Source organism: Monodelphis domestica, chromosome 2 (assembly GCF_027887165.1).
Source record: "Monodelphis domestica isolate mMonDom1 chromosome 2, mMonDom1.pri, whole genome shotgun sequence".
In the NCBI taxonomy this organism is placed as follows: Eukaryota; Metazoa; Chordata; class Mammalia; order Didelphimorphia; family Didelphidae; genus Monodelphis; species Monodelphis domestica.
This window is the reverse complement of record NC_077228.1, coordinates 211,077,973-211,105,321: the sequence shown is the minus strand read 5'-3', so window position 1 is coordinate 211,105,321 and position 27,349 is coordinate 211,077,973. Positions and strand designations below refer to the sequence as shown.

The window sequence follows — 27,349 nt, the reverse complement described above, 5'->3', positions numbered from 1 at the left end:
AACTACCCAGGTGCCCCCTTCCAGTGTTTTTAATAGGAATGGGTGTTGTGTTTTGTCAAAGGTATTTTTTACATCTATTGAGATAATCATGTGATTTCGGTTAGTTTGGTTATTGATATGGTCAATTATGCTGATGGTTTTCCTAATATTAAACTGGCTCTGCATTCCTGGTGTGAATCCCACCTGGTCATAATGAAGGATCCTTGAGATATATTGCTGTAGTATCCTTGATAGTATCTTATTTAAGATTTTTGCATTTATATTAATTAATGAAATTGGCCTATAATGTTCTTTCTTTGTTTTTGCTCTTCCTGGCTTAGGTAATAGTATCCTGTTTGCTTGATAAAAAGAATTTAGTAGGATTCCTTCTCTGCTTTTTTTCCCAAATACTTTTGTGGTATTGGGATTAATTGTTCTTTAAATGTTTGATAGGATTCACTTGTGAATTCATCTGACCCTGGGGGGGTTTTCTTAGTAAATTCATTGATGCCTTGTTCAGTTTCTTTTTCTGAAATGGGATTAAGTATTCTACTTCATCTTTTGTCAATATGGACAATTTGTATTTTTGTAAATATTCATCCATTTCACTTAGATTATCAGATTTATTGCCACATAATTGGGTAAAATAGCTCCTAATGATTGCTTTAATTTCCTCTTCATTGGTGGTGAGTTCACACTTTTCATTTTTGATACTGTTTATTTTATTTTCTTCTTTACCTTTTTTAATCAAATTAACCAATGCTCTTTCTATTTGTTTTGCTTTGTTTTGCTTTCATAAAACCAACTCCTAGTCTTATTTATTAATTCAATGGTTCTCTTATTTTCAGTTTCATTAATTTCTCCTTTAATTTTTAGGATTTGCAATTTAGTCTTAAACTGAAGATTTTTCATTTGTTTCCCCCCTAGTTTTTTTAAGTTGCATGCCCAATTCATTGATCTACATTTTTTTTATTTTATTGATGTAAGTGTTTAGAGATATAAATTTTCCCCTAAGTGATGCTTTAGCTATATCCCATAAATTTTGATATGTTGTTACCTCATTGTCATCCTCATTAATACAATTACTGATTGTTTCTATAAATTTTTCTTTGACCCACCCCTTTTTTAGCATTAGATTATTTAGTTTCTAATTGATTTTTGATTTGTCTTTCCATAGAGATTTATTGCTTGTAATTTTTATTATGTTATGATTTGAAAAGTATGCATTTATTATTTCTGATTTTCTGCATTTGGCTGTGAGGTTTTTATGCTCCAATACATATGTGTATGAGCCATGTCCTGCTGAAAAGAAGGTATATTCCTTTCTATTCTCATTCAATTCTCTTCAAAGAGCTATTAGTTCTATCTTTTCTAAGATTTCATTCACTTCCTTTTACTTCTTTCTTGTTTATTTTTTGGTTTGATTTATCTAGATCTGAAAGGGATAAGTTGAGGACCCCCACTAGTATAGTTTTACTGTCTATTTTCTCCTGAAGTTGATTTAATTTCTCCTTTAAAAATTTAGATGTATTTGTGTATTTATTTGGTGTATATATGTTTAGTATTGGTATTATTTCATTGTTTATAGTACCATTTAACTAGATCTTTTTGCTCTAGCTTTGTCTGAGATCATGATTCTTATTCCTGCTTTTTTTTACTTTAGATTATGCCAAATAAATTCTGCTCCAGTCCCTTAACTTTACTCTGTCTTTTCATCAGGAATACTTGAAAATCTTCTATTTTATTGAATGATCATTTTTTTCCCCTGAAAAAATATACTCAATGTTGCAGGTTAGGCAATTTTGTGTTGTGTGTACCACCTGGTGTCAAATGTGTTTCTTGTAAAAAACATATAGTAGGATTTTAGTTTTTAATCCACTCTGCTATTGACTGCCATTTTATGGGTGAGTTCATCCTATTCACATTCACAGTTATAATCATGTATTTCTCTCCATCTTATTTTCCCCTTTTGATCCTGCTCTTTTTCCTTTCACTCTGTCCCTCTTCACCAGTTTGCTTTTTATCACCTCTTTCCCTACTTCCCCCTCCCTTCTATTACCAGTCCCCCTGCCCTTGTCTTATTTTCCTACTTCTCTATAGGGTAAGACAGGATTCTATACTCCTATGAGAATGGTTGTTATTTCCTCTCTGAGCCAGTTATGATGAGAGTAAGGTTTAAGCATTGCCCATCACCACCCTCATCCTCCCCTCCACTTCTAATAGTTTTTCATGTCTCATTAGGTTAGATAATTTCCCCCATTTCATCTCTCCTTTCCCTTTTCTCTCAATGCAATTCTCTTTTTCACTCTTTGATTCCCACCCCCCATATCATGTCATCCTAATCAGTTTACTTTGATATCCTTTTTATTTATTCTCCTTCTAACTGCCCTACTACTGATTAAAAATTTTAAGAATTACAAATATTTTCTTCTATGTAGCAATACCTATATTTGGACTTTTTTGAATCCCTTAAATTTTCTATTTCTTATTTACCTTTTAAGACTACTCTTGGGTCTTGTGTTTGAACATCAAATTTTCTGTTTAGGTCTCATCTTTTCATCAGGAATACTTGGAAATCTTCTATTTTATTGAATGATCATTTTTTCCCCTGAAAAAATATACTCAGTTTTGCAGATTAGGTGATTTTGTGTTGTAAACCTAGATCTTTTACCTTTTGCTATATCATATTCCATATCTTTCAGTCTTTTAATGTGGAGGCTGATAAATTCTATGTAATCCTGACTATAGCTCCATAGTATTTGAATTGTTTCTTTCTGATTACCTGACGTATTTTCTCCTTGATTTGGGGGCTCTTGAATTTAACTATAATATTCCTGGGAGTTGTCAATTTAGGGATTTCTTTCTGGAGATGATCTGTGGATTCTTCCAATTTCTATTTTACTCTTGTTCAGGAGTATCAGGGAAGTTTTCTTTTATCATTTCTTGTAATATGGTGTCTAAGCTTTAAATTTTTTTTTTTTGATCATGAATTTTGGATAGTCCAATAATTCTTAAATTGTCTCTCTTGGATCTATTTCCGAGGTCAGTTATTTTTTAAATGAGATAGTTCTCATTTTCTTCTGTTTCTTTTTTTGTTGTTCTTTTGATTTTATTTAATTGTTTCTTGATGTCTTGTGAAATCATTAGCTTCTAACTGCCCAATTCTAATTTTTAAGAAATTATTTCCTTCCATTTTCTTCTTTCAGCATTTTTTCATTTGGCCCATTTCTTTCGCTTCCTCATTTTTCCTCCACCTCTTTTAGTTGATTTTTAAAACCCTTTTTGAGCTCTTCCAGAATCTGAGACCAATTGATATTTTTCTTTGAAACTGTGCATGTGTATGCTTTGCTTTCACTGTCCCCTTCTGTGTCTGTGCTTTGCTCTTTGTTTCCAACAAAATTTTCTATGAACAGGGTTTTTTTTTATGTTTGCTCATTTTCTCAGTCTTTTTTTTTAACTTTCACTTTTACTTTAAAGGTTGGCTCTGTTCTCAGGGATAATAGAGCACTCTCTTAAACTTCAGTTCTTTGTAGCTGCTATCCTTAGCCTTATTTCTGGGTTTCTGCAAGTTTCAGTTCTTCCAAGATGGTTTATGGTCTAGAAGCTCTGAAAACCACCTTCCATTGCTGATTCAATCCCTACCCACACCCTGAGACTGCTGATGGATTGTATACTCTATGCTGGGGCTTAGAGTCTAGCCACAGGCTTGGATGGGGGCTTTTGGTTTCACTCTGGGCTTGATCAGATCAAGTACACTGTGGACGTCCTTGCCCTGGGGCTCTGCCTCAAGGTTTGGTAAGGGCTAGCTAGATCTGGGCTCTCACAGACCAACACCCTGAGGTGCTGGGGTTTCAGAGACTTAGCTCTGTGTTTACAATTACCCAGAATGCTGGGCAGAGTGCCTCAAATTGGGATTCAGGTCTTCACTACAAGCTTGGGCTGGGGCTCCTGGCCTCACTCTGGGCTTACACAGATCAGGAGTGCAACACAGTCTGCCTTGCACTGGAATTCCAGATCTTACTGCAGACTTGCTTGGAACTTTACAGGATGTGTGGTGGATTGCACTGCTGTTAGCCCAGGCAAGGTCTCAGGGTCTGGATGTTGGCTTGGGCCCCAGTTCAGAACCAGGAACAGTGGATGGAGTGGGGGGCTTTCTGTTGGTTTGCTCCTTACTCCTTCTTGTAACCTCCTTCAGCCTGTGCCCCCCTCTCACTCCAGTGACGGAGACCCTCTTGCCTGCCTTTCAAGTTGTGGTGTTATTTTAAGGTTGGTTGGACAGGATTCTCATGGTGGTGCTGAGCTTTTCTTGCTTCTACTCTGCCATCTTGGCTCTCTGCCTTTCTATAGTCTCTTTAGATTTACTCCTTAAGGTACTCCTTGCCAGGTTCCTCCTAGGCACTCACAAAAAAAAGTAATCCAATCAGAACTTGAAAGAAGTAGCAGAATGTTTTTCCTAGCATTCCAAAGAGAAACTGAAAGCCTTAACTAGAGGAGGTAGTTATTCTGAAGGATCCTTGGAACAGCTCTAAGGGGATTTGGTGGGGCAGTTGATATGGGGGCAGGAGAAGGGCAGAGAGCAGACATTCCATGCTGCTGGGGTGAAATACTGGACAGAATAGTAGGACTCCCAAAAGGAAAAGAAATCCCACAAATTAGAGACAATTCTCCCTTTGCAAACAAAAAATAACAACAAAACCAGCAACACAGGTCTGACCATGTCTTCCCTTCCTATTCAATAAACCCTAATAGCTCCCTGTTACTCTCAGGATCAGATAAAGAGTACTCTGTATGGCTCCTTTTTTTTTTTAACCCTTGTCTTATGTCTCCTAGAATTGATTCTAAATATTGGTAAGAGCTAGGAAATATGGGGGTTAAGTGACTTGCCCAGGGTCACACTTCTAAGTTAGAGACAGGAGGTCCTGGGTTCAAATATCTAGGTCATAAAAAGCACATACACACCTATGCCATGAAAAAGTAGCTTACTCTTAGCAAGGCTAAGAGATCTTCTTGTTTTTTTTAAACCCTTACCTTCTGTCTTAGAATAAATACCAAATATCAGTTCCAAGGCAGATCAGTCCAAGCTAAGCAATGGGAGTTGTGACTTGCACAGGGTCACACAGGAAGTATCTGAGGTCAGATTTGAACCCAGGACCTGCTGCCTCCAGGTTCCTCAATCCACTGAGCCACCTAGCTGTCCCCCTGAGAGATTTTAAATGGAACCACATCCAAAGGAGGAGATAAGAAACTTGAAGCCATTGGATCTCTCCTAGCTTCAACTTGAACGAATGAAATTCCCCAAAGAAAACAGATTCTAGAGAGAGACACATACACCAAAGAAATCCTTTCCTCAACATTAAGTTAGTCCTTTCTTTTGTTTCCCTTTAGAAAGAAGAAGGGTCAAATGTGCTTTCTAGATGTAGATGTTCTCATGTGGTGGGCACAGGATAGCCAGGAGGTTGGTGAGAAAAGAAAGACCAGTTTCTTTTCCCTTGTAGGACAGGTAATACCTGAGAACCAGGTTTGGTGCTGAGGATGAAGTCAGCTTTCCCCACCAATACAAACGTGGTGGTAGATATAAATGCATGGGTTTGTTATTTGGGAACAGGCTCTGAGATGCATGATTGAGTCCTGGTGAGGGATTTAACTTGGTCTTCCTTTTCCAGGGAGGTATCCTTCAGAAAAGCCAATGGGGAGCCACTTCAAATGTCACTGAGAGAGAGCTCCAGGAGTGATAAAATGAGAGCCAGCAGGGGTAGTAGTAGTCTCTTGGTAACCGAGAATGACTATTGTCTTTGTGTGTTTTTGTGCACAAAGACACTTGTGCATGAAGATTTAAGTGGAAAAGCCGATGCACAGAGACAGTCCCACTCTCTCGGCGTTGGAAGCCTGGGTCCAGTGGCATGAAAAATCGTTACACCTGGAGACTTCCTCAGCTACATTGGATGGCCGTGTTGTCTTTTGTGCTCCAACACGCCCTAAGCATTACACAGTGCTTTGCTGCGTCGCCCTCTCAGCCGTTGAACCTTCTTATTGGTTTCTTCTGTCTGTTCAGCCGAAGCAGTCTTCACATGCTGGGTGAGCAAAGCCCTGGTTCACCAGGGGTCTACAACCCAATGGCTACCCTCACAAGGTTTGGCCGGCCTGTCGAAGCCGTTGCCCAGGGTGTGGCCGCTGCCGCATGCTAGCAGCTACTGGGAGCCACAAGTGAGAGCTGGGTGTCAGGTGAGGGTCAGAGGCCGGAGAGCTGCCCTAGGAGGGCATGACAAGCCCTCCATACCAGAGATACTACCCCTCCCTGAGCACCCCATACACCCATACTCATAGTAATAGCAATATTATATGATGATCAACAGTGAAGGACCTAGCTATTCTCAGTGGCCTTGTGATAACTGAGAAGGCCTTATAATGAAAAATGTTATTCACCTCCAGAGATAGAATTGATGAAGTCTGAATACATCTAGATTGAAGCATATTATTTTTCACTTTTTGGGGGGTCTGTTTTCTTTCACAACATGAATAATATGGAAATATGTTTTGCATGATTACATATGTATAAGCTATATCAAATTGCTTACTATCTCAAGGAATGGGGAAAGGAAAAGAGAATTTAGAACTCAAAAATTTTAAAATATATGTTAAAATTGTTTTTACATGTAATTAGAAAGAATAAAATGTTATTTTAAAATTGTTTGAGTTCCAGAATCTCTTCCTCCCTCCTTACCTTCCTCCATCCACTGAAAAGGCAAGAAACATGATATCAGTTATATATGTGAGATCATGCAAAAATGTATTTCCTCCTTAGCCTTTTTTTGGGGGGAAAAAAGGGCAAGAAAAATAAAGTAGAAAAAAATATCCTTCAATCTGTATGCAGATTACATCAGTTCTGTCTCATTTTTTTCATCATGAAGCCTTCCCAATTGTCTTAGATCATTATATTGACCAGAAAAGCTAAGTTATTCACAGTTGATCATCAGGGGGATAGTTGGTAGTCAGATTATTAGACTGGCAAAGAGTTCTAGTAGGTACAACTGTGATCTGGGAGTCAGGCCTTCCAAAGTCTATTCTCAGACTTGCTTTTTAGAATCTAGGAAGAAGCATTGGGTTAGTCTCCTCAGCCATAAGATCTGCAGGGCACAATTGTCCTTGATCTTTTCCTACCTCTCTGTGAGGTTGATTGAAGGGGATTGTGAAAATCATTAAATATCATTTCAGAAAATCCTCAAAAAGGATGACTCTCAAAAGGAGCAGAACCAAGAGAACATTATACACAGAGACTGATACACTGCGGTACAATCCAAGGTAACAGACTTCTCTAATGCAATGATCCAGGACAATTCTGAGGGACTGATGAGAAAGAACACTATCCACACTCAGAGAAAGAACTGGGGGAGTAGAAACACAGAAGAAAAATAACTGCTTGATCACATGGTTCAATGGGGACATGATTGGGGATGTAGACTCTAAATGATCACCCTAGTGAAAATACTAACAATATGGAAATAGGTCTTGATCAATGACACATGTAAAACCCAGTGGAATTGTGTGTTTACTGGGAAGGAGGAAGGGAGGGAAACCCATGATTCATGTAATTATAGAAAAATTTTCTAAGTTAATTAATTAAATAAAAATTTTCAATAAAAAAGATGACTCCTGGGGGTAAGGGAAATACACTGGAAAATAAAAGTCATGTAAAAACAAAAGCTATTGATAAAAATTGAAAATTAATTTTGAAATAGTTTGGGAAACGAGAAGAAAGCAACTGGGAGAATAAACTAAAACTGTGGAGGAGGGGTATAGATATGGGGAATGGCAGGAATGAAGGAATGAGGGGCCAGTCATGCCAGGGCTGGGGAGGTAAAGGGGGCAGGGATTGGAGCTGGTGGAGAACAGCGTAGCCATTGTGCTCTGCTCTAGTGGGAGCTAGAGGGCTCTGCCCTTCACCTTGTTCCCACAGTATCCTTTCCTGATTTAGGATGGGGAACTAACTAGTGCCCAGCTCTCCAGATTACAAAACCACAGAGTAACTTCATCTATTTAACCGACGTGAAGAAATGACTTTGCAACAGGAAGCCCGCTTCACTGGGCTCCAAGAAACAAAATCCTGGCCACTTTCTATCAGTTTCTCCATCCATGCATACACCAGACGTTCCAGCCTTTAGGTTTCTGCACGGGAGGGAGAGGAGGGAGGGGAGGGCTCCTTGTCTGGACTTTGGCTTTGACACTTCTGACTCAGGGTCAAAGACTTCTTTTTTCCCGGGTCCCAGGTTGCTACCCCAAGCCTGAGGGACAACAACAGTTTTTCAAGATCTGAGGCTTCATTAAAGTTTACTGACTTCTTTTTGAGATCCTCAAAGAAAGGATGCTGAGGGCAGGGGCATCATTAATCTTTTCCCTTGGCATCATCCTGTCCCTCCCCTCATGGGTCATCTTAAGGTGCCAGTTCTCAGCAAGCCCTGTGGGAAGGTTTAGGTTAGGAGAAGCCCTCAAATGGCAAGGAGTAGGGGTACCCACGGACTAGTCAGGAGCAGAGGCTAGGGTGTCCCCCTCTTTGTGAGTGTCCCCCCAACTCCTCGCAGTGACCGGGACCTCCTTTGCCATGGAAAGCGGGACAGGCTCTAAAGGGGGTGAGCTGGTATGCTGGCAGTTCTTTGGAATCCTCCGAGGCAACGCCCTGATAGCTCCCGTGGGAGACCCAGGCAGGTGCAGCACCCGTGTCAGAGAAAGGAACCAAAAATGCTACTGAGCCTTCTGTCCGGGGCCCATTCCACTCGACCACCCTCACCCGGCTCCCATTCACAGTTCTCCCTCTCCCCCGCTGCTGAGTCATCACTCCCGTGACCGAGGCTCTGCAGCTCCCGAGGCAGTAGGCTAATTGAGCCCGCGAGCCCAGCGTCCCCTTTCTCCCAGTCTCGAGGCCGACACCCAGTCATTTTCGGTGGGCGCCGGAGGGGGAGGGGTGTCAAGGTGAGGGGGTTGAGGGGGGGTGCAAGGAGCAGGGATTCGCTTCTCTGACCCGTCCTGCGCCTACCTAACTGCCCAGGGCGGGCGAAAATCCCAGCTGCCCAGGGCGGAACATTACAGCCTCAAAAGAGCTTGGGAAAAAGGGGGTTGAGTGGGAGGGGAAGGATGGGGGCCCCGGCTCTTTTGGGTAGTTTCCCGGAGTTTCCCGGCCAGCTCACACCGCACGTTGCTGAGTCACCGTCCCGGAGCCATCCATAAATGGGCAGGCTTGCAGCCTGGGCAGGAGCCCCCACAACGGGAAGGAGTCCGTCACTGTTCCCCACTGGTGGGAAGGACCCCTTGTTCCCCCACTTCCTCTTCTTCTCTCCTTCGCGACCTAGGCGTGGCCCCAGCGTTTGCTAGTCTCCTAGTCCGTGACTTTGCCCCGGGAGAAGTTGAGTTCTGAATGGGAGTAGGGGTAGAGTTGGGCAGTTATGAGCTGTGTGGGTCGATGCCCACAAAGTTTCTCAAGCGTGAAGAAATGGGGCAGAATTTCTGCCACCTGGGAGGGTTAGAGTAGGAGGCCCTGATACAAAGATACATAATGAGGCATTTAAGAGATAAGAGAAACGACCTTGAAGGTTTTCTCTGGGTTCTCTTCCCACCCACCCCCTCCCCCACCCCCGCCTTCTCTGCATTGTTCTTTGTCTCCCGGCCTTGCAGAGTTATGACTTTCTCCAAGCCAACCTTTTTCTTAGAGGGGAGGGAGAGGGTTGGTATTGGGTGGGCTGCTCCAATGGTGGCAGGATCTAGTCTCACCAGGCTTCTGATGCAAGGCAGGCTTCTATAAACCTTGACTTTTTTTTTTTAACAACCTATTCTTTATTTTCACCTCACAGAAAATCATCAGAAACAAATCAACGCATTTCTTATTCAACTCCTACATTTCATTGATTCCCACTTTCTTCCGAGGGTCTGCTATAGATAAGCCCAAGGTCTTAGAGTTCTTATTGTAGTCTATAAAAACAACCCAAAAAACCTCTGATTTTTCTGATTCTAGCCCCTTCCTTTCCCTTCCCTTCCCTTCCCTTCCCTTCCCTTCCCTTCCCTTCCCTTCCCTTCCCTTCCCTTCCCTTCCCTTCCCTTCCCTTCCCTTCCCTTCTCTTCCCTTCTTCCCTCCCTCCCTCCCTCCCTCCCTCCCTCCCTCCCTCCCTTCCTTCCTTCCTTCCTTCCTTCCTTCCTTCCTTCCTTCCTTCCTTCCTTCCTTCCTTCCTTCCACCTTCCTTCCTTCCACCTTCCTTCCTTCTTATCTTCCTTCCTTCCCTACATATGATTTTTAAAAAATCCTTGCCTTTAAACCCTTACTGTGTATTAGTTCCAAGGTAGAAGAATGGTAAGAGCTCAGTAATGGGGGTTAAGTGACTTGCCCAGGATCACACAGCTAGGAAGTCATATATATGATCAAAAAAACCAACAAGCAAAACCTCACCTTCTGTCTTAGAATCAATACTATTGATTCTATCAATATCAATTCCAAGACAGAAAAGCAGGCAAGAGCTGGCATTGGGGATTAAGTGACTTCCCAGGGTCTCACAGTTAGGAAGTATCTGAGGCCACATTTGAACCAGATCCTCCCAACATCATATATGGGATTAAAAAGAATTTATTTCCTTTCCTATCCACTTTCCTTCTCCAGTTGAATAATAAACAAAGGAAGAATTAAAGACATCATAATAAATATGCATCACCAAACAAAACAACTGACGGAATTAGTCCTGTCCAAGAATCCAAACCCTGTCCAAGACAATATGTGTCATCGTACCTTCACTGTCAATTATCTCCAGGTTATCTCATATATGTCTTGTTCGCATACTTGTGTCTCCCATTAGACTGTGAGCTGCCCTTCTTCATATCCCCCACACTTAGTACTGTACCTGGAACAGTGCCTAATAGGAGTTTAATAAATTCTTGTTGACTTAGTGCATCACCTCACTGGCAGGAAATGGATAATCATGCTTCATGTCTCTTCCTCTGGAATGCTGGTTTGTCATTGTAGTTAAGAGTTCTGAAGCCTTTCAAAGTTGTTTTTCTTAGTACTGTTTTCATTGTATAAAAATAGTTATGTTCACTTCACTCTGCATTATTTTTTCTTTTTTTATTACCTTCTTTAAACCTTTAAACCTACCTTCTTCAAATCAGTATGGCTTTCAAGGTAGAAGAGCTGTAAGGGTTAGGCAATTGGGGTTAAGTGAGTCGCCCAGGGTCTCACATCTAGAAAGTATCTGAAGTCTCATTTGAACTCAGGACCTCCTGTCTCTAGACCTGGTACTCTATCCACTGAGTCATCTAGCTGCCCTTTGCACTAATTCTTAGAGATCTTCAGTTTCCTCTGAAACTTTCCTTCTCATCATTTCTACTGATACAATAATATTCCTTTACCCATTATATGTTTAGCTATTCTTCAGTAGATAGGTACTGTTATAGTTTACAGGTTAGGGCTACTAGAAAAGAACCACTATAAATATTTTGTACCTATCTTTCTAAAGCACAGTTCTGATCCTTATTTAACTAATTCCAATAGTTTCCTATTACAACCAGGATCAAGTAGAAAGTCCTCTGTTTGTTTTTTTGTTTTAAACTCTTAGCTTTGTCTTAAAATCAAGAGCTCTGAGGGCTAGGGCAATGGGGGTTAAGTGACTTGCCCAGTGTTAACACAGCTAGGAAAAGTTCTGAGGCCAGATTTGAACCTAAGACTTCTTATCTCCAAATATGGTTTTCTTTCCACTGAGCCATCTTGCTTCCCCTCCCACTGGTTTTTTAAAGTCCTTCATATCCTAGACCCTGCCTACTTTTCCAGTCTTTTTTTTAAATCCTTCCCTTCCATCTTAGAGTCTATACTGTGTATTGGTTTCAAGGCAGAAGAACAGTAAAGGCTAAGTGATAGGGGTTGGGACTTGCTCAGGGTCACACAGCTAAGAAGTGTTTGAGGTCAAATTTGAACCTAGGACCTCCCATCTCTAGGCCTGGCTCTCAATCTACAGAGCCACCCAGCTGCCTTCCCAGTCTTCTTACACCTTATTCCCCTCTGGTGTATTCCCTGATCTAGTGACAGGGACACTTTGGCTCTGGTCTTTAAGTATTTTTCCTATCTCCCAAGCTCAGAGCTCTCTCCCTCCTCATTTCTTCCTCCAAGCTTCTCTGACTTCCTTTAAAATTCAATCAGTAAATATTTATTAAGTACCTATTATGTGCACAGAACTGTGCTTAGCTTTGGGGATACAAATATGAAAAAGATAATCCCTGCCTTCAAGGAATTTACAATCTAATGAGGGAAAACAGCACACAAGACAGAATATGGAGGCAATGTGGTTGGAGAAAGCAAGTAAGTCCTAAATGAGTGCTGCCAGAGAGTGATATCTGAGAGGATATCTCTTTTCATCCCTCTTTTAATGTCAGTGGAGGAGCTGGGGGCTCTATGCTTTGTTCTGAGGGGCAAAGGGTACTAATGAGCTATGAGTATCAAGGCTGACTGGATTTTCTAAGTAGATAAGATTTCCCAATTATGAATTTACTGGGTAATTGGCGAAGCCCAAGAAGTCCAAAATGAGCAGCTTTTGGGGAAATAAATTGTCTGAGCTAGAAGTCTCTCCCCCAGAGCAGGAACTTTTTTGGTGAGTGGGGTTCTTAGTATCCCCAGCGCTTAGTGTAGTGCCCTGGCATAGAATAGGCACCTTGTAAATGCTAGTTGACCAACAGGGGCCCCTTTCCCTCTTTTCTCCATCCTCTTTATTTGACTGGTTATAGTATCATAGACTTTGGCTTTTGACTGACTTTTGCTCCACTTAGATCTGTTCACCACAGACTGATTTAGTAACAAATTCCAATCTATCCCCAATCCTTTGCCCAAATAAGCAAAACAGTGCCTACAACTGAACCAGCTGAGCCAGTACACCTTGCTTTGTCCTTATAGCTTTCTAATTTGGCACATATTGAATATTGAACTGCAAACTATTTGAGGACAGGGATTGTGTCTTTTTTGGGTATCTGTAAACTGAGTTTCTCTGCAAATACTGGTAACAAACTTGCAAATCTCAATTCCATTCCATACGTTTATCTATGGTATTATCGGACTCTCTGGAGCAGAACTTGGTACTGAGGGGACCTAGGTGAGATAAGTTTGGAAACGACCAAGCTCTAGCCTTCAAAGAGATTTTATCCAGAAACAATTTGAAATTGAAAAGCTAATTTATGAGTCCAGGCTGTAGCTATCCATCACCTCCAGTTCTTTCCCTCTACCCCACTTTCCCAGCCCTAGGCTCCCTTCTTTCTCCATCAGTACAGTCACTCATCTTGCCACATTCGTTCAGAGGGCCTCAGGGTACAGGGTAGGTACATTCCGGACTGGGGTGCAATTACTTCCTTAGATCCAAAGGAACCCTTCCTATCCCACAGCCTAGGGTAATCTCCTGTGAGGTCCAGTTCTCCTGGCTGCTTGAGGCTCCCAGCCTCCCCAGCAGGCTCCCCACAGGTGCACCGCTCCGCCCTGCCACCGAAACAGCCAGGTTTGGCCTCTGGGACACTACGGGCTGCAGCCCGGGAGGATAAAAATAGTTCTCCGCGGAAGCGGTCGGGGGCGGGGCGAACCGCGGAGTGGAGAATAGTGAGATCCAGGTTGGCGGCGGCTGGGCATCTGCCAAGGCCAGGGTGGGTTATTTTTCGGTTCGGGTCAGGTTTTGTGATGTAGCCGTCTCTGGAGCGGAGAGTGCGAGGTTCTGAGCCGAGGGGCTCCTTCGGCCCCGCGCTCGGAAAGCCTCCACCTCGAACCAGACGCAGCCCGGGCTCCACCCCCTGCCTCCTCCCTTCTCTCCGCCCAGCACTGTGTTCCACTCGGGCTTCCCATTTCCCTGCCCCAGAAGTCTTGTTAGGAGGCTGCCGCGGGACTTTAGAGCGCCAGCCTGAAGTTGTGCAGCCAGAGCAGTTTACGCTTCTTGAGCCCAGCTGCCTTGGGCCCTAGGTCCAGGCTGGCGCATCTGCCGGGTTAGCGGCACTTGTACACCTCGGGCTAGGGCTTTGCTCTCCTCTGCTGCTGTTGCTGCTGCTGACGCCCCAGGCTGGGCAGCTCGTCCGCAGAGCGGCGTCTCCGGCCGCTTCAGCTGTCATTCTTCCCGCTGCTGGAACACTTGCCCGCCCCGCCGGCTACTTCCCTCCCTCTGCTTTGCTACCCAAAGCGGCAGCGCGGGGCAGGAGGTGGGGGTGGGTGGTGGGGTAGGGGTAGAAGCACGCAATCAACACGGACACCGAGGGAGGGCATCCCTGGCTCTTCGTTGCGGGGGTGTCCCAAGCTCGGACGAGAACCACGTGGGGTGCCCTGAGCTTCGGGGAGAGAACCTGAGGGGGGACCCCGCTGTGCTCCGGGAAGATTCGGGAGCTCTCCGACTTGGAGGATGCCCTCGAGTCAGGATGGTGAGATGGGGGACCGGGCACGGAGACAGGACGGGTTAAGCGGGCTGCGGGGCCGGCCTGGAAGCTTTTGCGCGGCGTCCCTTGAGGGAAGGTCACTTTAGGTTGCTTCCCGGGGATGGGCTCACTAAATGCGGGGCTCTATGGCCCCAGGACAGAAACTATGCTTCGGGTAGAGTCTATTTCGTACTTTCGCCCTCCGGGGGAAGCCAGGAGAGCTGGGGTGCAGAGGCGTGGCCAGCCACCAGGGGGTGGGGGCGAACTCTTGGAACGCCCTCCTCCCAGCAAATCGAGCGGTCGGTGCCCAGTGGCAGAACTTGAGGGGGAAAGTTGGGGCAGGAAGGAGGAGCGTTGGTGAAATCGGACTACTCCAAAGAGCTCCTGTTTATTCAGACGTGAGATTGGATCCCAGGCGGTGAGGCCCAGGCCATCAAAGCAAACAGCCTTGGCCCCTCCTGCGACAAACCGGCCTGACTGGGGAGGGCCGCCAGTGGCCCCACCTTTCCTCTCTCTCGGGTCCGCCTTTCCCCAGCCTCCGAGAGAACTGGGACACTGACTTAGTTGGGCTCTCTCACTGCAGAGCCGGAGTTGGAGCTGGAGACGGGTAGTAGGCGGGAGGAGGGTGAAGAGGGTTGAACCAGCGGGTCTGCTTTCGCCCCGACCCCTCTGGCCAGCACGCGGAGCCATCTGTTGGCCCAGCCCCCATCACCAAGCTCCGGAGGCCCGGGGCCGGGGGAGCTAAGTCTGAAGTCGAGCTCATTATCGAGACTTTTCCCGAGCGTGAGGAGGTGGGAAGCGGCGGGCAACTTGGCCGGTGTGGGAATCCCCCATCCTGGATCTGTGACTGCGCAATGTCCGCCGGGATTCCGGGACTTTTGTGCCACTGAAGGACGACCCGGCCCCAGGGACCCTTTCTCCCCGCCCCCAGACCCGATGTGAGAAGAAGCGGGTCTGGTAGGGTTGGAGGACTGGCCCTGACATTGGTCCAGAGACGGACTCTAGGGAGGCACTCCTGATTCTCTGCCGGAGCCACCCTCTCTTCTCCCTGGTCGGAGACCCAGAGACCCCTGGAGAGCCGGCGAAGTCGGGAAGGAGGCTGGGGACCTGGACGTGTCCTCACTTGGCTGAGTGCCCCTCACTTGGGATCGCAGGACCTCCCCTGCTCCTGAGAGCATTAGGGCCCTACATCGGCGGGCTACGAGGGGGTGGGGGTGGGGGCGATGCTCACTTCCACCCCAAGCTGAGGAGCGGAGCTTGCCCGAGGCTCCGCCGATTTTCCTGTGCCTTCATCATTCGGGAAAAACAGCGAGCTCAGCCGTCCGCGGGTCCTTCCACAGCTGAGAAAGGAGCGCTGTGAGGCTCCCGCTCCCCTGCTCCCCACCACCTCCTCGCTCCAAGCCCTAGGGATGGAACATGCTTCCCCTCACTCTTTGCCTTGGGGCGGGGCAGGAGAGTCCCCCTGCCAGCCTCGAGCCCCGGGCCTGGAAGAGGCTGATAAGGAGGCTGGGGCGGCGGCAACCGCAGCCCCAGAGGCCTGTGTTTCTATGGCGCCTGGGTCACGGGCGCTCTGTCGCTTGAACGAGTTTCAGGCAGAGGCCACGGATGCAAGTGCGTGAGGGTCAAAGGGGAAGGAACATGGTGGTGGTAATGGTAATGGGGGTGGTGATGTTAGAAGGGGCCCAGAATCCCAAGGCCTGGAAAGATCGGATGGAGGAACCGAGTGCCCGCGTCCCATCCGTGGGCTCAAAACGCATTTGTCCCACCTAATCCAGAGACTGAGGAAGAACAAAAACGGAGGGGAGGTGGGGCATGATCGGGCTCTTTCCCCCTGGGTCATACCTCAGTTTCCATCCCTTCTTATTTAAAGTGACCCTCCTTTAGCTCTAAAGCCCAAGTACAAAAACATCTACCAAAGGGCTCCTCCGGCCGCAATGGAATCCAGGTAATTCAAGCTCAGTGTTTTACCCTACAAAGCCCAAGTAATAATAGGCGGCTTCCGGTTTCCCGAAGTCTTGGGTGGAGAAGCTCCTGGCCCAGTCCTTTATCTTTTTCTCTTTCCTTCAGGTCATCCCAGCAGCTTTCTGCCGAAGCCCTGCAGGGTGCTGGTGCTGCTAAACCCCCGGGGAGGAACCGGCAGGGCCCTGCACCTCTTTCGGAACCGAGTGCAGCCCATGCTGGAAGAAGCAGGTGTCTCCTTCACCTTGCGTCTGACGGGTAAGCGCCAAGTTCGCCGGAGAGCAGGCGCTCGGCTAACCCCCTCCGCCTCGAGCTAGAGTGATGCCCTCGGGGTGCCACCGCGGAATGTAGGGGAACCTGAACTACTTGCTTCCCTCCTCCCTGCAGAGCGGCGGAACCACGCGAGGGAACTGGTGCAGGATGAGAACCTTTCCTCCTGGGACGCCCTGGTGGTGATGTCCGGAGACGGGCTGATGCACGAGGTGAGCACCGGGCAGGGCGCTGCTGGGGGACGTGTGGCGGAGAGGGTCAGGAACACCGGGCGGCCCTTAGGAGGGGGCCGGGGAGACCGAGGCAGCCCCCAACTTTGTGCTTTTAGGTGGTGAATGGCCTGATGGAACGACCTGACTGGGAAACAGCAATTCAGAAGCCTCTCTGTAGCCTTCCAGCGGGCTCCGGCAATGCTTTGGCCGCATCGGTGAACCATTATGCAGGGTGAGGGCCCAGCGTACTGCTTCCGTTTCCTCGTGCCGTAGGCGGCCGACCTTTAAGCACTCATAACTCCTCCCTTCCCCCCAGGGGGCCCTCAAGCCTGGAGGCTTCCAGCTCGGACCTCCTCTCCCTTTCCATCTGCTCCAGCTCCTCTCCAAGGCTTCTTCCCTCCCCCCTGAAACTGGCGGCAACTGCCCTCCCTAGCCCAGCGAAGTGACCGCTGGGGTCGGGGAATCGGGGTTCCAGCCTTTTCCCTCATGCTTTTTCCTTCGTGTCTCAGCAACGAACAGGTGACCAACGAGGACCTGTTGACCAACTGTACGCAGCTGCTGTGCCGGCGAGGGCTCTCTCCCATGAACCTGCTTTCCCTCCACACAGCCTCGGGCAGACGCCTCTTCTCGGTGCTCAGCCTGGGCTGGGGCTTTGTTGCTGACGTGGACGTGGAGAGTGAAAAGTACAGGTGCCTGGGTAAAATTCGCTTTACGCTGGGCACCTTCCTGCGCCTGGCTGCCCTGCGCACCTATCACGGCACGTTGGCCTATCTCCCGGTGGGAGCGCCTTCTTCGGAGATGTCTGCCGGACCTCCCCCGGGCCAGGACCAACCAGGCCCTGTGGATTCCCTCCTGGTGCCTCTGGGGCAGCCAGTGCCGCAGAACTGGACCGTGGTGCCTCACCACGAATTCGTGTTGGTGCTGGTTCTCCTGCACTCCCACCTGGGAAGCGAGATGTACGCTGCTCCCATGGCTCGGGGCGCCGCTGGGGTTATGCATCTGTTCTACCTGCGGGCTGGGGTGCCCCGAGCTACGTTGCTTCGTCTTTTCCTGGCCATGGAAAAGGGGAAGCACTTGGACCTGGACTGCCCTAATTTGGTGTACGTGCCTGTGGTGGCCTTCCGCCTAGAACCTCAGGATCCCAGGGGAGTGCTTACAGTGGATGGGGAGCAGCTGGCCAGTGAGGCTGTCCAAGGCCAGGTCCACCCTGGAGGCTTCCAGTTGGTCAGTGGCTGCTCAGAACTAAAGCCTGGTCTGGAGCCAAAACCCTTACCCTGTTCGGAAGATTCTGCTTCATCGGAGGGGCCCTAAATAGGGCTTGTGGACTCTGTTGGACTTGCAATAATGCGAGGCCTTATTCTGCTTTGCAAACGGGAGTGCCTAGAGGGAATTCCTCCCCTGGAGAGGTGGTGTTCCTAGACTCCAAAATTAGGCAAGTCGGCTCTATTAGATGTCCAAGATTTGACCACTCCAGGCCCAGAATTTATTGAACCCTGCCCCCTAGGTGTAGCATACTAAACTGAGCGATCTAAATAAAATGACTTTTCCAGGTTATCTAGTCCATCTCTGGGGATAAGAAACCTTGACTCTAAAAGAACCATTGCAATTATATGGTGCTTTACAATGACAAAGTGCTTAAAATCCAGGATCATTTGAGCAATAATAAGTGGGAAAATGTGTGTGTTATTTACCCAAGGTCAATGATAAGACTGGAAACATGAACTTTAAGTTCAGCACTTTAGAGCAGAGGTGTCAAACTTTGGCCTACAAAACTCTGGAGGGCAGCCCACACCAGAAAATGTAATTGTAAAATATTTAACAAAATAAAAAAAAAATTAGCATGTGGTTTTCGAAGTCAATATGATATGCAGCCCACAGGGATCCTGATGTACAGTTTAGTTGTCTGGTTACTACTGAGTTCAATGCTACTACTCTCCAAGACACTGGGTAGAGAACAGAACAATTTTACGGATAACCAGAGAAGGCTCGAGTTTGGTGGTTCCAGTTCTACTAGTCAGATAACCCTCAAAGAATTTGGTTGAAGCCTTATCAAAAAGGATTTTTAAAAAATAAGGTCCCGGGGGCAGCTGGGTAGCTCAGTGGATTGAGAGCCAGGCTTAGAGACGGGAGGTCCTAGGTTCAAATCTGGCCTCAGACACTTCCCAGTTGTGTGACCCTGGGCAAGTCACTTGACCCCCATTGCCTAGCCCTTACCACTCTTCTGCCTTGGAGCCAATACACAGTATTGACTCCAAGATGGAAGGTAAGGGTTTAAAAAATAAATAAATAAAATAAGGTCCCTACTATGTGCCAGGTACCACGGATAGAAATAGAAAAGTGGAAGTCTCTGCTGTTAAAGTGTTTACATTTGTGTTCTATTTGTCCAAAAAGCTTGCCTGGAAAGGTGGGTATCGGTTCTTTATTAGCTATAGTTGCTGGGAAAACTTGGGGCAAGGGAGAAAAAGGGGTGACTTAATAAATTAGCACATCCTCTTCCACCACAAAATCGGGGAGCTGTTTTCATTCTTGCAAACAAAACAAAACCCTCCAGCTTCTGACTAGAACCTTTTGCTAGAGATCATCCTTCCCTACCTCCACTACCTTTTTCCTACTGGACAACCAAAACAGAACCCTTCAATGAGCTGCAGGAACAGGAGAGGCATATTTGGGGTCTTTCTCCTGTTCTGAAGTAGAAAAGAGAACTACCTGACTAGATTCCTATTGTGCTATGGCAGCAACTTCAGCCTCATAAAGAAGTACTAAGCTTCTTACTGAGGTTACCAATTATGAAAGAGTTCAGCTGATCAAAATAACTAAGGAACAAGAGGCTTTTGATTATTGCAGTCCAAAGTACTGAAGTCAAACATTAGGAAGTTCTTTAGCAAATGCTGGAAAGGAACCATCATTTCTGAGAAAGGCCAGCCAGCTAGGATTCTATGACAGGAACGACAAATGTACTTGGAAAGTGATCTGACTGGCCTCAGAAGATGCTGTCTGGTGGGCCCTTAGGAGCTGGGACATAACAGTATGTATAGGATTTTGTGTGGTGTATGAACGTAGGGGTGTTTCAAAAAGTGTCTTAGAGGGGAAAAAAATGCAGCAAAGGCCAAATGAGTGGCAGAGGCAGGTTTAATGGCGTTACCTTTTTTTGTTTGTTTTTACATTCTAATGAGCCAAACCAAAAAAAAAAATGCAGGTAAAAAAAAGTTTAATCACACAGCACTTTATACAGATATTATAAGTAATAGAGCATTCACATCTCCACATGAACAATGAACGCACTTTGAAGCATGGCCCCACCAGTCAATCCTGTTTTGTTCTTAAATACTGTACAGAATAGAATCAAGACTGCAAACACCACCCCCAGTCCTGCCTCTGACCACTTTCCCCACTGCTGCTGCTGCTGCTGCTAGCTGGTTATAGTACAGCACAGTTGTGGAGTCAGCTTAAGGCTAACAAGATGCATCATGCTTTGGCTTTTTTTTTTGTCTTTTTCTTAAGTTTAAGGTTTTTGCCTTTATGAGATTTTAGCTTTTTTTTTTTAAACCTTAAATATTACAATACATACACCAAAAATTACATAGCTGCAATGTGCTCAATAGCAACCTCATAACCTGGAGCTTCACATTATCAAAAGCTTAGAAAATGTGTAAACCTCTGTGCGTGTCTTGGGAGAGGCGTGAGCCCCCAGCTGGCCGTGGCTCACCTCGCCTGCAGAGTCCCTCACACCAGAATGGGCTGGCTGCTGCTGCTGAGGAAGGCTGGGGGCCCCTCTCTGGTATGAGCTTCATGTCACTTCTCCATGTTGTCAAATGGCTACTGTGATGACAGGGGCAGAGTTCTAGCACTTTGCTCCCTCCTACCTGCTGCGCTTTCACTCCTGGTGGTGGCAGTGGGAGGAGCACATATATTCTCAGTTCAAAAAGTTTTTGAGCTTAAGGAAACCAAAGCTGCTGCTTCTCCCATCTGGTTGGTTTTAGGATCAGCAAGGCACCTAGAACTTTTACCTCCCCAACCACGCCATTATCCTCGCTCTCCTTCCAGAGTGCTAACCCATCCCCTTTCTGTGCCACTGCCACCTTGCAGGTAACAAACTAGCACAGGCAAGGTTGGAAGAGGGTGCTGTGACTGATGGGACAATCCCCAAGGAACAACTGTTCTGCTTGGGGCAGGGACAGATAGGAGACAGCAGATTCTGGAGAGGGCAGAAGGAGGAAGATTGGGCAGCAGGGGAGCCAATTTAGAGGACAAAGGGCCATCAAAGTGTGGCTTTCCCCTCTACAATGAATGCAAGGCACAGCCACTACTCCAGAGATCAGGTCTTGCCACTGATGAACAGAACGTGCAGACTTAAGGACAACCCCAGTGTTATTCTCTGGGAACTTCTTGTGGCAAAGAAAAGGGGAAGCAAGAACTGGGTCTTTCTGTTTAGTTAGGAACTAACAAGGTAGAGAGGAGAAAAACTAAAAAATAACCTAGGAAGTTCAGATTCTCTTTGCTGCAAAAGAATCTCTTGCTCTAAGAGTGCTTCAGACCAGGAATGGGAGTGCATCTAGAAACTCCTTTCACTTCAGCATCACTCACCTTGGGGGAATGAGGGCAGCAGGGGCCCCTCTCTTTGGGGGTGGAAAAAAGGAGAAGGGAGACTCCAGGAGAGGGAGTGAGTAGCCAGCAGGCCAACCTCTCCCCACTGTGTCCACTGTCTTTTCAGTCTGAGGGTAGCTACTTGTCCTCTGCGCCCTCAGGGATGCCTGCCTCCACCAGGGCTGCCCGGAACTGTGCCAGGACTCCTCTGATGCTCTTGATAAAACCCTTAGAGAGTGGAAACAAGGGGAAACCGATGTCTGGGTAGCCACTCTTCTCAGGTAGGAAGCTTCGGTAGCTCTTCCTCCGCTTCTTTGGTTTGACACTGGGTGGCACAGATGAGTCTGGGGTGGCCTCGGGAGTCTGCTCTGTAAAGTCCTTGCTAACTGAGGGTGCTGGCCCCTGAGCCCCACTCTCAGAGTCTGAACCCTGGGAAGCATCACCAGGAGCTACTCCTGCTTCCTCTGGCTCTTCCCGGCCGGAGTCAGATAACTCTGTAGCTGTGGGTGGCTCAGGTGAGCTGCCATCCCCTGGGGCCCCATTGGGCAGCTCGTGGGCCCGCTCAAGGAGAGCATGGGTCTCTAGCCAGGATTCAATGCGGTTCACCAGCCGCCAGCCTCCTGTGCTAAAATGTTGCCGGATCTCCTGCTCAAAGACCTCGGGCGGACGCCGTAGCAGCTGTGTCATAGACTGTACCACTCGGATCAATGCCATCTCATTATAGCAGCGGCTATTCTCATAGCCCTCCTGCAAGCCCCGGTCACTATCAAACCCTGCTTCATTGTAGTAAGGTTCATTCACCAGAATCAGGCCTGTGGGATTAATTAAGAAGGTATAAAGTATAAGGGAATAAGGACAGGTATCCAAAAAGAGAAGCCAGCGCTAAGGTCCCTTCCCTTCAAAGACATTTGTCATAAGAATTAGCCTTTTTTTAAGGAGCAGGGCAAACAATACTAGCTTGTTGCTAACTAATATTTCTGTCCACTACAACGTCCTCCTCCCTGCCCCACCAAGTCAGTTCTTCCCTAGCTCAAACCTTTTGATCCCCTGGAAGCTCAATTTAGACAAGCATGGAATTATGAATGGAAGTCTTGCAAATCTATTTTTAACCTTGCTCAATTAAAAATTCAAGGAAGATGGTGTTATAACTCTGACTCAAGGAGAAAACTGTAACTCTTCCCAAAGAGACCTAGTGCCCAAATCCCTCTGCCACAAGTCCTCTTTTCTTTATTCTACTCATGTCACTGATTTACCTTGGATGGAGATGAGCACCTGTAGAAGGCTGGATTTGCTGGTCCACCTTTCTGTTCCCTGAAACACATATGGAAGAGTAGTGAATAACAGCACAGAGACATTCTTTGCTTGCTTGCCCCATTCCCAATTTTTATTCTAGCAACTCACCTTCCCAATCCATGTGCCAAGTAAGCTGACACACACCTTCCCATTGTCATATAGGTTGGGGTTCAATCGCCCACTGCATTGAGAGAGGTAGCAAAAGTGGGGTGGAACAGCAGGGTAAATGTTGGGGAGTTGGATGTCAAACAAGAAGAGGCCATCTTCATATGGGGTTCTAGTAGGGCCCTTAATCAAGGCTGAGAAGAGGTCCTGGAAGAAGAAGGATAAGGTCAATGATTACTGGGAAGAATTTTTTCAGTCAGGACATACTTTGCACTTTTCCATATTGAGATAAAGGAATAGTAGTAGCCTGAGCCATCGGAGTTCTAACCTTAAAAGTCTGATGAATATAGTTATTTAGCACCTCCTTACTACTAATTCACAACCCAATCTTTTTCATGAATCCTTAATGAATTTGTCATATCCAGAAAAAAAAGAGCTATGTTTTCACACACAATTCTTTTATCTCACAGTAAGGTGGAAGGAAGAAAGCAGTTTCAAGATATAAAAATGTCTAAAGAGAAGTTTTCCAGCTTGCCCTCTCTTGGAGGTCTTTCTATTGAATGGATGAATACTTAAGAGAATCCAACAGAGACCTTAAAGAAACAAAGGTGGCTTTTGCCATAATATGGAATACATATTGGTTAACATTCTGGACACAACACTCTGGGTTCATTAAGAAGACACTAAAGTCTTAAGCAACAGCTCTGATTAGAATCATGGGAGTTTTCCTGGTCTTCTCTGAGGAGATACTTGTAATGTATGAAAGACTGGCAATAAGCTCTTGGTCTCCAGCTCCCCCATAGCTGAGAAAGAATATGTATCTCCCATAGGAGCCTGAGAGAATCAGGCCCTAGGAGGTGAGCCTATGATACACAACTCTATTTTGGTGGGAAAGAGGTTATTAAGAAGCTCCCTCCCTCTACTTGCCATTCGGTCCTCAAAGGTTTTGACCATGATGCCATCTGGAAGTGAGGTAGCGAGCAGGGCCATCTCTTTCCTCACTGTGCTGAAGAACTTTTTGGCTTCTGGTGGCTGGAACTCAATCTTCTTAAATGAATGATTGACTAGAGGTGGGAAAGACCAGTTATTTCAGCAATATAGAGAAGGACCATGGGGATGTATCTAGAACGTAGGGTGGGGGGAAGACTGCCAGCCAGGGGAAGCCCAGGCCACTGGGAAGTAGTGCCCCTCACTTCATGGCTTGGTATTTCCCCCCAGACAAATGAATAATAAGAATGCCCTTTATCTGACTCATCCTTTTCCTCTCTCCAATAAGGATTATTTGATTATCTTTAAGGGTCTCTTCACCTGGATCGGGGGGGCTTTGGAAAAACAGCAAGTTGGAAGCAAGGCACAGGGGGCAGAAATGGAGTGGAGTGCCCTCATTCCAACAGGGGATATGTCAACTCAGAAAGAACCCAGTGGGAATGAACCAGGGAAACAAGCAAGACCAGGGTGAGGGGCCAACTTACAGGGTGCGAATTCCAGTACAGAGAAGACCTCGCCCTTGGCACTAGTGAAAGTGACACCTGGCTTGCCACCACATTGCTGACAGAGCACTGGGGTTTCACTGGGCCACTCTGACCGAACAGGTGACTGAGCCTCAGCCTTTTCCTCTTTACGCTCCGCCTCCGGCATAGCCTCCATTTTTTCTTCCTCAGCAATGGCCACATTGTCTAGTGTCTTTTTCAAATTTTCTTGCAGCTTCTTGATGTCATCCAGGAATTTCTTCTCCCGAGTGGGCTTCTCAGGCTCCACAGTGGGTGAGGTGGGAGAACCAGTCAGCAGCTGTTCAACTGTCATGTTCTTGAGACTTTCCAGGATCTTGATGGCCTCCTTTAGTTCCCGGAAACTCTTTGGAGGCCCTTCCTTGCTAGCTTTCTCCATTAGCCCAGCCACAGGTGCAGCCATGGCGACAGCTCCCTGGATGGCGGCTGCTGCAGCTACGGCCTCTTCACTGATCACCACTCCTTTGTCCTCTTCGGTGATGGTTGGAAGCTCAGCAGGAGGTGGCACGGTGGGCTCATCTCCCTTGGGGTGCTCATCTTCCATCAGCCCATTGTCCGTTTCCCAGCTGTCACTTTCGTCCTCCCACTCATCCGAGGAGGCCCCGCTGGTGCTACCATCTACAGAATCGTAGTCTGATTCCTCAATCTCTGACTCGATGTTATACAAGTGCTGGGCAGAGGAGGGGAAATACAACGGCAGCTCAGATTTTCAGAGTCTGGTTGTGGAAGTCACATCCCCACCAATGGAAAAGCGTTCTGAAGGGGCTCAAGGCAGGCTATTCATTGTAAGGGCTACCATGGCTTGTGCTCACACTGCACTTGATTACATGACACATACCTGTTACCTCCTTTCTTGACTGTGCTAAACTCAGTAGTCTCAGCTCAGCCTCTTCAGTTTGGTTTGGACCAAGCTGGTCTTCTCCAAACCATTCCCCTAATTCTTTCATTTTTCCCTATAGAACCTGGGAAAGAGGACTGTCTGGATACCTAAACAGCACTCTTGCTCCACCCCGGCCCACACTGCTTCTCTCTGGACAGCTAAGCAGCTGTCCAATTGGGCTAAGGGGCCCAAGGGGAAAACCAAGGCAAATGGAACTTGGATCAGCTGACACTGCAGCAGTATCCCCTTTGTGGGGACACTCCAGGGAGCCTGGAACAAGTGACAGGAGAGGGAAGTGGGGAACATAGAAGATTGTGTCACATACTGTTCTCTCTCCCCAGATGGCCTCAGATAGGATGGTTACGATCCAAAACCTACTCTAGGCAAGGAGAGTTGGTCCATTAGAGCTCTGGCATGAAAGTAAGAGAATGGCAATCAAGTGGTCACTTTCCTTAGGCTAACAAGGAATGGGGATTTTGAAAGTCCGTGTGCCCTGAACCTGCTATTTAATACCCAAACTAACTTTCCTTGCGATTTCTTGTCTGTTCAGTTTTCACAGGAGCCTGTGTTTGTTATCAGTTTATCTGCAATATCAAGGCTCAAATTTTCTTAGTCTGGTTAAGAAGTAAACACTAGATAAATGCAAAAGGGAACCAAGAAAATTTGGAAAGTTTGTGAAAACTCTGAGAATCTAAAGATTTGGGGAACCTTATGAAGGTAAGACAAGATTAAACTAGATAGGACTGGGACACGGAGTAATTGTGGGCAAATCTCTTTTTTCCTTCTTCCTCTGTTTTCTCTTTTCAGTCATTACCTATCCAAGGCCCTTCAAGAAACTGAAAAAGCAAAATCTATCCCATTAAATCTATTTCTGGAGAAAAAGGAGGAAGAGTTATGAAAAGGAAAGGGCTAAGAGCTTTTCTTTCTTGTTCTTTAGCAGGAAAGTAAGAAAGTAGAGCACTAAACCTTCTAATCATACTACAGGCATCAATTAATTCTGGCCTATTCAGAATCTCTCACCTGGGGCAAGATGATTGTTTTTGAATTGTCGGCCCATACCACCTCCACCTTACTGCTGACGTCCACACGGGCCACCTGGCCTACTGATGGCTGTGGAGCAAGAAGAAACAACCTGAGTCATAGATTACCTTCTTAGGAACCAACAGGGATTCAGGATGTGCTATCTTATTGAGGGATTTGGGATCCTGGCTTTGAGTACTTTAATACTTCACACCATATCAATACCCTCTGCTCCTGGGACTCCTCTGATTCAAGGATGGAAAGGAGAGTTCCTCCTAGAACCTCCATTTAAGAAAGGTGATTGTAAACTCCTTGAGGGCAGGGGCTATCTTTCTTTTTTCATATTTGTATCCCTAGTGCTAGGCACAGTACCTGGCACCTTAAATAGATGCTTAAGAAATGATTTCTGACTGAAACGGGTATAGAAGCCAGAAGTCTGGGAACACAGGAGGTAATCGGCTTAGAAATGGGAGTAGAAATTTTAAAGTAGCACTAAAATCATAAGATTTGCTTGTTCAAAACTCTACAATGGCTTCCCCTTGCCCACTGAATAAATGCAGGTTTCTTAATTTGGAATTGAAAATTGGTTGGTACAAAAGAGCCCTGGAAATTCTATTTCCAAAATTCATCAGCTGTTTGACCAAGGTATGAGATAGAATGGACCTGTAGTGCCCATCTCACTGTTATTTGGGAAACACCTGGTCTTCCTTATGCCTTATGGCATCCACCATGAACAACAGGACGCTACCACTCCAGTCCTTCCCTCTGGCTCTCACTGGTCAATGTGAACAACCTGCTATTTCTCAGACCCTACAATGGGCTGTCTGCCCACCCCAGGTACACCAAGGCTGCCTCCTCTTAGCTACCTTTCCTGATCGGCTCTGACTGAAGTTCTTGTTCTCTCTACTCCTACAGTACTTGTCTGTACTACTTGAGGTTGTCAGTATTTGTGAGTCACCTCCTCTACTGGATTGATCGTAAGTTTAAAAGTAAGGTCTAAATTGTACAATTTTGTATGATATAGGATGATACAGGGAACTCCCCTGAGGAAATTCAGGCAGATCAACACTTTCTCTCTTCAACTTATAATCTTCAGGCCCTAGAGCATCAAGTAACTTGAGCAGGGTGCCAGTTACTGAAGC

The 27,349-nt window shown here is 46.5% G+C and overlaps 2 protein-coding genes and 1 pseudogene across 3 annotated transcripts in view; 1 reads left to right on the top strand and 2 right to left on the bottom strand.

Annotated features, from left to right (window-relative positions):
• Nucleotides 1-8,909, bottom strand: part of LOC100026728 (centromere protein Q-like) — a 106,073-nt pseudogene extending 97,164 nt beyond the window's left edge.
• Nucleotides 8,910-13,922: 5,013 nt separating this feature from the next.
• SPHK1 (sphingosine kinase 1) lies at nucleotides 13,923-18,371 on the top strand. 2 transcript variants are annotated; one of them, XM_007482593.2, is made up of 5 exons: nucleotides 13,923-14,382; nucleotides 16,444-16,593; nucleotides 16,723-16,817; nucleotides 16,934-17,049; nucleotides 17,327-18,371. In XM_007482593.2, exons 1-5 carry the CDS (start codon nucleotides 14,364-14,366, stop codon nucleotides 18,126-18,128), a joined length of 1,182 nt encoding a protein of 393 aa, XP_007482655.1. In that variant the 5' UTR covers nucleotides 13,923-14,363; the 3' UTR covers nucleotides 18,129-18,371. The 2 variants fall into 2 exon arrangements, with proteins under 2 accessions (XP_007482655.1, XP_007482654.1); XM_007482592.3 differs by lacking the exon at nucleotides 13,923-14,382 and adding an exon at nucleotides 15,786-15,987.
• Nucleotides 18,372-19,928: 1,557 nt separating this feature from the next.
• The window catches only part of UBE2O (ubiquitin conjugating enzyme E2 O), an 85,770-nt gene continuing 78,349 nt past the window's right edge, over nucleotides 19,929-27,349 (bottom strand). The window contains exons 13-18 of the mRNA XM_003340267.4: nucleotides 26,208-26,297; nucleotides 24,272-24,977; nucleotides 23,727-23,863; nucleotides 22,803-23,006; nucleotides 22,655-22,712; nucleotides 19,929-22,213 (exon numbers count right to left, since the gene is read on the bottom strand). Of these exons, the coding sequence (XP_003340315.1) occupies nucleotides 21,540-22,213; nucleotides 22,655-22,712; nucleotides 22,803-23,006; nucleotides 23,727-23,863; nucleotides 24,272-24,977; nucleotides 26,208-26,297 (1,869 nt within the window). The 3' untranslated portion in view covers nucleotides 19,929-21,539. The remainder of the gene's footprint in view (nucleotides 22,214-22,654; nucleotides 22,713-22,802; nucleotides 23,007-23,726; nucleotides 23,864-24,271; nucleotides 24,978-26,207; nucleotides 26,298-27,349) is intronic.

Bases quoted from the DNA above. Each gene is read 5' to 3' on its own strand.
- SPHK1 (XM_007482592.3), top strand. From the start codon at position 15,786: ATGGAACATGCTTCCCCTCACTCTTTGCCTTGGGGCGGGGCAGGAGAG. The intron at 15,988-16,443 runs GTGCGTGAGGGT...TCTTTCCTTCAG, and splicing joins GGCAGAGGCCACGGATGCAA to GTCATCCCAGCAGCTTTCTG. The intron at 17,050-17,326 runs GTGAGGGCCCAG...TTCGTGTCTCAG, and splicing joins TCGGTGAACCATTATGCAGG to CAACGAACAGGTGACCAACG.